At 37.0% G+C, this 13,023-nt stretch overlaps 1 protein-coding gene across 3 annotated transcripts in view; it reads right to left on the reverse strand.

The window, feature by feature from the left end:
- Nucleotides 1-13,023, reverse strand: part of CNTNAP2 (contactin associated protein 2) — a 1,166,415-nt gene that overhangs the window by 84,556 nt on the left and 1,068,836 nt on the right. For all 3 annotated transcript variants that reach the window (XM_040547669.1, XM_040547670.1, XM_040547671.1), the window contains 2 exons: nt 3,179-3,424; nt 1,498-1,631 (listed from right to left, as the gene is read on the reverse strand). In XM_040547669.1, the coding sequence (XP_040403603.1) occupies nt 1,498-1,631; nt 3,179-3,424 (380 nt within the window). The remainder of the gene's footprint in view (nt 1-1,497; nt 1,632-3,178; nt 3,425-13,023) is intronic.

The raw sequence follows: 13,023 nt of genomic DNA on the forward strand, positions 1-13,023 counted from the left end.
CTGTGTATATGTTTTCCAAATGGGCAAGGTATTTCATCTGATTCCTTTAGCAAATAATTTATTCAGTTTTACAGCTGTCTAAGTCAGGCAGATTTTACTCCACAGAACACATGTCATACACAAAATAGAAGCTTTCAGTAACAGAAGACAACCTAACTGCAGGTAGTGTTTAGCTTCCATTTAGCAGTGAGAGAAGTAAATGCAAACGCAACAACATGCAAGAAAGATGCATATATCAAAGTACACACCCCAACCTCCAAAAACCTGAAAATTGGTTAGATCTATCAGCTATATACTCCTTAGAATATCTGTCATTTTGCAATTTTCTAATTTTCTGACAATTCTACTTCAGTACATCCAGTGTTAGTAGAGTACTGAAACCCTCAGTCACATAACATTGTAATCTACTGAAAAGGTTTCTTTTTGGTGCCTGGAAAAAATAACTGCCAGGGATCTAGGTTCAGGGATTCTAGGTTCTATGTCAGGTAGTTTTTTTTGTTTTGTTTTGTTTTGTTTTTTTTTAGATATACAATACCGTGACAACTAATATCCTTTCACCTTTTGGCTTGGTTCCCAAGGAGACTTCCTCTTTTTATATTTCATTTGTTATTGGTTTGGGTTTGCTTCTTATGAACTATCAAATCCAGACTAATCTATCCTATCCACCTGACTCTCCTGCCAACAAAACTGTTCTCATATCCTGCTGCAATCTCAGTGTTTGCAGATGGGATAGCCAGAGAATGAAAACAGAGTTCTGTAATGACCACAGAGAGAAGGCTGTCTGGAAACATTGATTGCTTCTTGCAGAGCTACCCTCAGTTATTTAAATATTATTATATTACTTCAAAGGTTTGTAAACTAAGATATGAGAAGATGAAGTTCCTGCCAGTGCTGTACTGAAAACTAAATAGGCCAGAAATATGTGCCTTCAGTAACATTATCTTGTCTTAGGCTCCTGTCACACAAACACTGAAGCATCTGCTCATCTTTCCAGGCATGAACAGCTCTTCAGATTTTGCTGGAATGTAGGGTAAATTTAAATTTAATGACATTCTTATTTGCAGAGTCAGGTCTGACGGTATGATATTTAGTTGTCTGTGCATCAGGGTCTACTGCCATTTAAGATGCTGTAGATTATCCCTCCTGGCTTCCAGCTGCTGCTCCAGAATGGTGCAGGTTTATCATAGGTCCCATGTTATCTACCAGACCAGATGTCTCTGATGCCCTTGAGCATCTAGAGTGACACCTGCATTAGCCCAGCTGTCAGCACACTAGGACAAGGATCTCAGAACAACATGACTCAATGCAATAGAGGGAGAGAATAGCTTTTGTTAATTCCTAGGAGTGTGAACTGCAAGCAGAACACCATCTACTGGGCTTTATGTTTCCCAAATTGCACTTATTTCTTCAGGGGAAAGGAGGTCATCAAAATACAAAATGTTACAAGCTACAAGCAATAAACTAGATGGAACCAAAACACCTTTAATATCTGCTTACCTGTAGAACTATGTCCCGTTCATTCCGTGTGATGTTTACAGTATGGGGCTGTCCATTTGCCATGTTTCTGTGGTCGATGTCAATATTATATGGCTCTTTGGTACCTCCTAGGCTGTACCGAATTTGCAAATTCCCTAATGAAGGAATGTGAAAAGCACCCTCAGGTATTTTGATCCTTAATTCACCAGCTACTTTCCCCTCTTTATTTTCATGTACAACTGTTATTGTTTTACATTTAAATTGCTCTCAGAGCTGGTACCCGCAGTAGGAAAATTTAGAGAAGGGCTAGTACTTGAGATTATAAAGCTACTGGGCTGAAAATGGCTTCCAGTTTACTACCCAGAAGCATGACAATGAATGGCATCTCAAAACTAAAGTGTGTGCAAATTCTCCAGACTGCAAACCAAACAAATCAGAGCTATGCCTTGAACAATATGGACAACTGTTTCAAATTTGAGCACATCAAGTATCACTTTATTTTTGAGATTATTATCCTCACTGCAGAAAAATTCTTTGACGTTATAAAAGGCATGAGTTTTTTTTAAAGAATAGAACATTGATATGCCTTGAATAAAGTCAAAATTGCAACAATTAACACTGGCATATAATCTACACAAGGGATTTTCCTGCTCTCAGATTTAATTGTTGTTGACAGGTGACCATCTGGACTTTTATGGGAATTTAATAATATATGGTGAAATGAAAACTTCAGGTTATATTGTTAGAAAAGTATAGTCAGAAGTGGTTAATTGATATTCATGACAAAGTGCCAGACAGATTTTTCTTTTCTAAACAAAAGTGAAATGTCTACTCTTCATTCAATTTTAACATTCCATCAAAAGGAAGGATTTTTGAAAATGGAAATGTAGACCCCATTATTCATCAAAACCTGAAATATTCTGGCCCCAAACAGCAGCCTTAGACTTTTAAAACTATAGTTTGGATTCCAACATGTTTTTTCTCTCATGCACCTTCTTTCTTACCTGTGAAGGTAAGAAAGGGAAAAATTTCAGTGGCATGTGGAATACCTGTATTAACTTATTCCACAGAGGAAGGTGTTAGTAAAATATTCCTAGGTATGATTTTCAGGGGGCACTATTTGGAATTGAGTTATATTGTGTTTTGATACTCCACCAGAAAATGGTCCATATCCAACCTTCAATCATTACCAAAATTTTTAGGACATTATATATTGTGCTACATCCACATTTAGCCACCTCAGTCAGTAGTGAGATTTCCAGAAGAACTGTGCATTACACTTTCCACTGACTACAGGTGATATTGCCATGAGTTCAGTGACTGTGAACCATTTATTACCATGCCTACATGTGGATGCCTACTTGTCCTCTCCATAATACTAGTTTATGGCATGAATCTAACTGTTACAGCATATATATATATATATATATATATATATATATATGTATGTAATTTATTGATTGATTCTGTTTGATTGTTTGTTTTGAGAATGAAGGTTGGCTAGTGGAATACCCAATGGAATTGAAGAGTTGCATCACACAAAATTTCATAAAGCAGAACCTGTATTCAGGTCCCATGTACTTTACTTTTAAAGAACAAGGGTGAAAAGACTTTCTTATTAGTTCAGAGTTTCAGCTGCATGTCAATCTGGTGTTACTATCAATCGTTCCTTCAATGGAGAGAGCCCAGAGCAGTTGCTTACCAGATGGCTTGACAAGTACCGCCATGAAGTCCTGGGTATAGGAACTGATGTACAAAAGGACACAAGGGGACTTGGTAGTACTGAAGCTGAAGCTGAGCTCTTCTTTATTCAAGTTAAGGTCTGTTGCTGTGGTCTCAGGATCTGTGGAACTCAACAGGGTTCGACTAACTAAATCCTTCATGCTGGTCCCTGGGGAGTGAAAGTTGTAACGAAGCCACATTCCCTCTTCAAAAAATGCTCCCACATCTTGAAAAGAAGAGAAAATAAAACAGGAAAAAGAAATTGAATGTGCTGACACCTTTTCAATGAAACATATTACTACTGAGTTGAGCACTACTAATCTGTCCATGTTACTACTGCTGCATTTTTAAAGCATTTTGCCAGTAGTTAAGAACCTCGCTATTTTCCAGTAAGAATGAAAAGGATAAGCTCAATTTTATTGATGGATACCTGGAATCGCAGAACAGAGGAAAGGTTTCCTTTAGGTCACACAGAAAGTCTGTACCCACATCTCATACCACTACTACAGATCAGAAGAACCACACTTTAGATTTATTCTCACTGAGGTCTTGCAGTAGATAATGTTCCAAAGAAGGAGATACAGGGAAGAGAGATTTAGAAGGCACAATAAGCAAACACTCTAAAGGAAGAGGAAAACCTGAAACTCTGACTAGCAAATTCCAGTGGATTTAGAATAATCTCAGAGACGAATGATGGTGATTCCAGCACCTGAAAAAATTGAAATAGGATTGGACATGATACTAGAAAATTATCCATAGCAAGCACAATCCTTCATAAGAACAACCTAATCTGGATGGCTTATGGAGAAAAAAAAACAAACAAGGGAGCTTGACTCATGGCTGGAAACAAGGCATAAGACACCTGAACTATATCTCACAGGAGGTGCTCCACAGGCAGTTTTCAATTCAATCTGAAACAAAATGTCATCTTTCAATACTCTTGACAGAAAATAAAACTACTTTTGGCAGTTAATACTTTCATTTGAAAAAGCATTGTTATTACTTTGCATAATAATGTACCCCTGCTTATTTCTTAACATTAAAAATATAATTCAAGGTTGACATTCTTCTATTGAAAGCTGACTTTGACAGCCTCCTTTGGGAATCACTGCACAGTTCCCTACCATTGGTAGTTTATATTCTTCTAAGTCTATTGGGGATTGCTGGACTGGTCTCCTATAGCAATCATTCATTCAGTGATACTGTGGCGCTGGATATGTTTTGCTATCTGGGACAACACCATAAAAGGAAATTTAAAATTACATGTGAACTTAAATAATGAGGCACGTTTATGAACATTTCATAAGGGATTACAGAATGATGAATAAATACTATGAATGTAGCATATAAGTACAGTATTTAAAAATAGTTGTATGCAACGCTCAAAAAGGTGACCAGTCATTAAAAAAAAAATAAAAAATTTCATCACTTAATACCTTCCTACATTATTTATAAATGCAAAATTGCCACAGATTAGTACCAAATTACCTATCTAAACTTTTGTAAAATCAACACATTATTTTTATTAAAAAAAAACAAACAAACATCATTTTATCCCCTTTTAGTATTTGGAGCCTTCATGTCCTTCACACAATTCTACGCAAAGGCTTTATCTCAAAACAAATGAAACAAGTTGTCCATCTTACAAGCTGTGTAGTGATACAGAGCAATTCAGGAATGAGTCTGCAGACTTTATTCAGAGTAACTGAGTACAGAAGAGGTAAGAATATGGGTAAAATTATTGCAGACTTCATTGATCCTTTTCAGAACTTTGCTACATCTAGTTCTGGAAAAGCATTATATTTTCCATATACCATATAAAAATTCTCCAAAATGCAAACTATTATAGTCTGTGTCACTGTGTGGCCACATAAAACATGGAATCAGGTTGTGGTCCAAAGGTGCTATAAATAATGTGATCACTGATATATTTATAACTGCCGCTTTATAGCAGAAATCTTAAATAACCTTGAAACAGTCATAGGAGAGGCAATTCAGTTTAACAGCTATATTTTGCAGAGGACTCAACTTAAGTATTCCCAGATTAAAAGTGAAGGACCCTATCCTGAAAATACTTCCCCAAACTGTGATGCCTATTGCTGTTAACTGTGGTGTTGAGAATGAGCGGTAGTACTTAAAAACTTAAAGCAGAATATACTGTAGCTCTATGTATTTGCAAGACTGGCTTTAAAAATATCCCTGTGACAAGTAATTTATTATTCTTCAACCTCTGCTTATAGCTTACATAGGTCATGGTACACTGGGCAGCCCTACCATCTGACACCGCTGCTCTGCTGGCAGGGACTGCTGGTAGCCCCTGCATTGCCTCCACTTAGACACAGCAAACTGATGCAAAATTATGTTCATCTTCTTCCCCTTTCTGGCCCTTTTACTGCTTGTCATCCCTTTTACTTTAGGAGCAATCTTTGGGATTGCCTATCACTGTGGTTGCCTGAGGTTTTGCACACCGGGAATACTGGGAGCCTCAGTCCTTGACCTCAGTGCTTTCATGGGGCTGAACTGCAAAGTTCAAAAATATGCAACACATATTCCACAGCAGTAAATGTTATTAATTGCTACTTTAAACGTTCATTACTACAAAGAAAGCTTTAAGTAAATGGTGCTCTCTGAAGCACTAAGATTTGTTTTTCCCAAAAGGATTTCATGACAGAGCAATGTTCTGTGAGTTTAACTTCATCTGTGCTGGGAAAATAATTTTCAGTATAGCTGTGTTACACGTCTGTGAGGTATTGTAATGAACCTGGAAATTCTCTCACATACATACCACTTCTTTTAAGAGGAAGGATAAGAGGAAGGTTCACTTTGGTTGTGTGAGTTCCTACAGGAAGGTACTGAATCCCCTCAAGTTCCAGCTCAGCAAAAAAGTTCAGCCTGTGACTATGGTTTTTGGTGAATGAAATTGAAGTACTTATTGCAGCAGGGCTGCAAAGTACTCAGCAGTTCACAGAATCAGTTGTTTAAACTATTAGGAAATATTAGAGAAAGGTAAAGCATAATTTTCTCCATGTTAAATTATAGTATAAGATGACTTGGAAATGCTGAGGGGTGATGAGTGAAGAAATGACCTGTTTGGAGGCCACCTGTGTATCATCTTCCTAAAGCTCTGAGGGAAGTCCTTCATTCAGAAGACCATGCAAGTTGTCTGAGTAAAACAGGTAAAATGAAGCACAAACACAGCTACTGAAATGTGGACAAGCTTTCCATGCACAACCCTCTGCCTTCTTCTGGAATATTTCAAATACTATCTGAAAAGTACAGACTTGAAATATCAGGCATAAGGCATAGTGAAGGGTTTCTCTGCAAACTGCACTTTCAGGACAGAAGCCTTGGAGAATGAATGAGGTGGTTACAGGTCAGTTTTCCTTGAAAAGCAATACATATTTCTAAACCAATATGCAGTGCAGTCATGCACCGTTGATAGATTTTGCAAATACATACAGTTTGGGATAACTTTGTGGTAAAACCCAGAGCTGGATTTGTGGACCCAGTGATTTTTTTCAAGCAAGATGTGTATCCCCAGTGTGAAATGCATGTATTTTACAAAAATGTCCATTTTCTCTTTGAAAAGGGACAAAGCAAAAGAAAATCAAAAACTTCGACACAAAATGCAAAGGTATCCAGAACTTGCAAAGTTATTTTGAGGATTATAATTCTTTGGTCATCTCCTCAGTCTCTCTCTCCCCACTCACCTGTTTTTATTTTTGTACACTCTGATTCTGTCTAGGACCAGGAGTATGAAAACACAGGAGGAAAAAGACAAATAGAAACAAAAAAAACATTTCCGTTGCAAAAATCCTACCTAAGGCAGAGTATAAGAAATTGAAAAATACCATGACGTTTCTGTGCCAGTGTTGTAGACATAAGAAAATATCAGGAGGGACCTATTTCTGCTTTGCTGCTGGTTTAATGTCAGTGAAATGTTGGTGTCATTTCTTCTATTCTCAGGTAGTTATAATGATCCTGCTAGCTATACGCTCAGTCACACCAGAATATGACTTCTTTCTCCATGAATTTTTCTCACCTGTGAAAAACATTGCCAGCATTGCACAGGTGTGGCTGAACACAGCTTCATGAAAACTTTCTATCTGAATACACAGAACTCTGTACTCTCTACAGGAATTGAATTGCCTCTGAGGTGACAGTAGGAATAGGAAGGTTAAGGGGGATTGTCACAAATCAAGTGGAACATATTACTCCTAATAAATAAACAAGGAACATGTGTAGTTACACGCATACAATGCAATTTCAGCATAGTGACTTTGAGGAGTAGCACTGTGAGAGGTGGAAGCTCCCTTCTGCAGTAGGACAGCTATCACTACCTCACAAGTGTCATTTCACTTTTTCCAAGTAAATTCAAGACCTGGCTTGTGTCACCTTTCATCTGGTCACCAAGGAGAAAACAAGGTTGATTGTGGTACTACTGTATTTGCTTTTTTTTGAGGCTAGGCCTTCAAAGCAATCTTATTAATAATAACAGGCAATAACAGGGTAAAATCACTGCCTTGCAGAAGCTGGAGACAAAATCTTGATGGTTATGAAGCCTGGCCAGGACTCATATGAAAACTGCAGCAGAGAAAGATTCTCTCCTCTACGTTCCACAAAGCTGACTGAAATGCCCACTTATAGCTGTAAGACCATCTGGAGGCTTCAGTGCCTCTTTAGCCATGTTCACGTACGGAAAACCAAAAATATAATTCCATGATGCTGCTTGCCAGTGCACAATACTATGTCTTTCCCGCATGGCATTTTGAATCTTAAAAGCAGCACTTTCAAAATCGTAACCAAGGCCAATCACTGGAGGCATTCTGACACTCGGTGCATGTACTAAGCAATTTAGACATCTTAATAAAACCCATTCCTGATGCATAATTTTATTTCCTTTTTGATTTCTTATATAGTCATTAATATTGAATATAGAATAACTATAGCTTGCTTGTCTGGCTTGTGGCTAAAAATGTGCTAGAGAGCACTAGAAATTTCTGCTTCTCCAGGCTGCGGTCACAAAGATTAAGATTATTTACTGAGATATGTCCTGGCCGTAGGGCATCAATAAAGGGTCAGAATCTCACAGGTCTTGATCTGGGAGAGAATTTACTCTGAGTGCTCTGAAGATGGCAATACTTATCATTTATCTGGTTAGTTCACTCAAATTTTTGTTCTACTTTCAGGCACACAGTATTCAGTTTGCGAATTGAAGAAGTAGGGACACAAAGATTTTCTCCTACATCATCAAATCTCGTATTCTGTCTGTCATCACTGTAATCATTTGTGATGCATGTCTGAATTTTGTATGCATGGAGTAAAATACCAAAATAAAACAATTGCTTGTTGGCATTTCTAAAATACAAACCTACAATGTGTTTTCTTCCTTTATATGAAAATATCAGTACTCAGCATATAGAAAGCTTTCATGAACAAATTACTATCAGAATCAAAGTAAAATAATGTGAACCAGTCAAATTATGATCATAAATCCATATAAAGATGCCTGTTACCTTCAGCAGAACAGAATGAGTGCCACAGAAGATGGGGTTAAGCCACCTGATTCATTGCACCATCAAGCCTCCCTAGGTAATGGCAGGAGGTAAATTCTAGGAAACAGCCTGGCATATCTAAGTAAGTCTGAGCTCTGAACCGCCTCCCCAGGAAACTCCATTTCTATCTCCGTTAGATATATGGAGATCCTAAGGCATCAAGCCTCCTACAATAGCCCTGTAAAGCAGATACCTTCTATTCTGCTTTATTCTGTCTGGACAAGTGCACAAGCCAATGAAAGCCTGAAAATGTCAGGCAAATCTCAACTGTGGTTCATTCTGCACTGATGTGAAATTACTATAGATCTTTCTATAGCTACAGCAGTTTGAACTGATGTCTAGGACTGCAGGCTCAGAATAAGGGAATGACAATCTGCTCTGTGTATTTTCTGCAGAGTCTAAATGAAAAGACAGCTTCCTTTTTAATGGAAATATTCACAATGGCTAAAAAGCCTCCAATTGAATACAATAGTATGGATGAAAAAAAAAAAAAAAGTAATGTTAAATATACAACAGACCAGGTTCCATGATTTCCTGCCAGGGAGACTTTGAGGGTGTTTTCTACATAATCACAGAGAAAAAGTTGCAGCTTTGCTAGAAATATTAAAGACTTCTATTTGATGATTGCACAGTATTCACAGTGACAACTATGATGGGAAGATCTGACTTCAATTCCTTCTGGTAGCACAGACATCCACTTTCAAAGTCAGCAGTTTATTGCTTCCCTCATTGTCTCTTTCACTTTCTGCATTACCATAATAAAAACATTTCCTTGCATCACACAGCTGTTGTAAGGAGAAATACCTTATCAGCTTGTGAGGTGCCAATACTACTCTGATAGCATGCAGGTGTATAAATATTACACAGGGGTGTCTGGTGTGAGAACCTCAAATCCCCCAGTTGCATTTGCACAGGCACTCAGGCACTCAGCAGCCAACAATGTTTCTGAAGTGCTCAATATTTCTGATGTGCTCATCTTTCATACCACATCTGCATTTGGTGAGCAATGACACCAGAGCAGGCCTATTATAGTTAGATGACAAAGATATTGAAAGTTTATTGAGTTTTCTGAGCCAAGCCTTAGAATTTAATTTATTACCCTGATTTATTTATTTTCTGTATACAGAATAAGAAATCCTTGCACTTTATTAGTAGTTTATTATGGATCAATAATAGCCTGGGAAGTTGTTTATAATTTTGCTGATATTTCTTTGAGATATGTTAGTGATATGGCTAAGTTGTGTTCTGGTTTAAAAACAAAATGATTTTTTTTTCCAGTAAAATAATTCTTGCAACTTATGTGAAGTGTAATTTTCAAAGCATTAGAGCACAAACTGTACATGTTTAATAAGGTAGTATCAACGAGACAGAAGAATGGAATAGTTTTATAGAATTTATATGTTTTTTGTGGGTATATGTATTTACTCAATAGCTATGAAGTAGTTGTTACTTTTCAGTAGAGGTCAAGACTCCAGTTCTGAAGTCTGATCTACAGGTAGAAAAAACTGACTTTCTGCAATGTTCAGACTCACTAGACTGACTAACGTTCCCAATCCAAGGAAATTTCTGATATAACTTTTGGTTAGCACATTATGATCATGTTATGTATAGAAGAATTTTTCTGGGGAGTTGGGTGGGCAGGAATGTTGCCTTGATTTTCCCGCTTCTTGGATTATAAGCAATGAAAACTAAGAAGCTAGTTACCTTGAAACCTTCAAACAATCACCTTCCCATTACTTACAGCAAAGCAAGTACATGTATTTGCAGCCAGCAAAATAAAGGGAACCGAATGGTTATAACAAGGGCAGAATTTGAAGTCGAAGTGTCAATCTAAGAGTCTGTGAGAGGGTGCAGAGCTATTTCACCCATCTGTCATAGCACTATATCTGGTATGGCTTTTTTTTTTGCATCCACTCATCCCATTAAAAGGTTGCTTTTTCTGTTTGAGGCAGAGAAGGGAGCAAGAAAGAAGGAAATCGGACCATGAAAACACTGTTGTAAGTGCTTTCAGGATTCATGCAAATATAAACACAAGCATGAAGGAGTTCAGTTCAGGCATTGTCAAAAAGGATTGCAGTAATTCACACTATGAATGTGAAATTTACTTGGAAAAATAAAGGTATACACTGTGCTCATCTTCTGTTGCAATTGCATAGAAACTGGGGAGCTTTGAATTTACCCTTACCTGAAGGCACAGAAGTCATATATATATGCTTTTTTTTTTTCTTTTTCTTTTTCTTTTGCCACACATCTCTGTGGTGGGCAATTTCTTCTCTTACAGTTGATCCACAGCAGTTCAATACCCAAAGAAAAAATGCTTTCTCCCTGCGGGATCCCCCACATCACAGTGTTGCCACGTGCTCTGTGCACACCCCTTTCAGCATGTTGACCCTTGCTGTTCTTGCTTAAAGGAATGGAATAGTTTGTTTTTTAAAGGAACAAAATTTATTTATTTCTCAGAAATGATTGTATGCTGTCAAGATGACAGTTCTGGGAGGTAAAAAAAAAAGAGAATTTATGCTTAAGCAATAGACAGAGAAGGGTCAGAAAGCAAACTGTAGGACATCAGAAATACTGCAGCTATTCCTCTGAACAATTTATCTGAGCAATGAAAGGAGAACAGAAGCCAGTTACATATACCCCTGATACAAAACAAAAATAAAGTTAAAATAGATGTCAGGCTATACTTTTGCACTTTTTTTTTTTTTTTCATTGTTAGAGAAACATTGTAACTTCCAGGTAACTACCACATCAATCACACGTGTGACCTGCTGCTAATAAGTCTGGAAACAATGCAATTTCTTGTCAGTCATCAATCAGTGACTCGTAGGATGGATTTCATCAGCAAAAGCAAGGTCTTCTTTTATTGTGAGATGTCTTTCTTACTTATAAAACATTGTATGGTGATTTCAGTATAGTAATGATGCTTTATTTGCTTTGATTTTTTATTACTTCTTAGCAGTTGCAGTATGCAACCAACCCCAGAAAGTTTACCACAGGGCTGTGATTGAATATCAAAATAAAATTTTGAGATAAGAGTTTCCTGTGGCAAATTAAAACCAATGGGAAGAGAAGACTGTGGTATATCAAAAGATGTTATATTATGCCACCCCTCCTACTGAATAGCATATTTCTTTGTAAATCTCATTGTTTCGAATGCAATAAGTGAAAAAGTCAGAGCTGCCTGGTGAGGAGGTTTTACTCAGAGGAGTAAAAGTAACAAAACTTACTCCTAGTTTACAATGCAAAGCACTAACCATATTGTTTTGTGTCACTGGACTTGAATTCCTAGTGTAGGTAACAAAGGAAAATAATCTCCCTTGCCACATATTACTCACTGAACATCACAGTATCCAACTGCACACTGTGAGACAGGTAAGCAAAAACACAAATGACACAGCAGTATTCAACCAAGTCCTTCCTATAAGCAATGAAAGTGGCTGAAAACAGAATATAGTCTTCAAAAACATGTTCGCAGACGTCTCAGTGCTTTTTAGGAAGGGGAGAATGTTGAGGTGTTAATGAAAAATGAACTGAATATCAGATTTGGGTTGTTTATATATATCACTAAAAAGAGAAATTGCTTTTCTTTTTATTATTTTACAGGGAAAGCAGGGAAAATTCCCTGATCTCCAACAAATTTTACAATTTTTTTTTCTTTAAATAAAATATACTCTGATGTTTTGCCAGTATTTTTTCCACTGTCATTAGTACTGTGTATTTTCCCTTTGTGTCTAGAAAATATATCTAGTCTTGTCTCATGGACAAAGAGGATATAATACAAGGTTTTTGGAGCTGTTATTGGAAGGAAAAAATAAGATACTCATCTTTTGCAAGTCTAGGGAGTTTGGCAACTTTTACAAGATATTCCAGTGCTTTACTTGATTTAAAAGGCTTAATGCAAGTTAAATTTACAATGTAAAATTTAATGGGCTGAAAATGAATTGTTTTAAAGACCTCATTATCAGCACCATTTGTTACAGAGGTTTTACAATTATTTTGATCACAGGATGGTCTCAAACCAGTCTATTTTGTGTTTAATTTATCCTTCAACTTTTATCCCAGTGCCCAGTTGTTTTTTACAGAGAAGCCCCATGAAGCCACCCACACTAAATAATACTTGGTGATATTCTAGATGGGTACATTGATTTTCAGCACTAACAGAATGGAAATGTATTTTCTTCATAGAGTCTTAAGGATTTAAATAGATACATTTAGCCTGGAATAGGTTTGATATTTAAGTCAGAAATCTGATATATTGTTTAAATTG

This window comes from Cygnus olor, chromosome 2 (assembly GCF_009769625.2).
Source record: "Cygnus olor isolate bCygOlo1 chromosome 2, bCygOlo1.pri.v2, whole genome shotgun sequence".
Taxonomy (NCBI): domain Eukaryota; kingdom Metazoa; phylum Chordata; class Aves; order Anseriformes; family Anatidae; genus Cygnus; species Cygnus olor.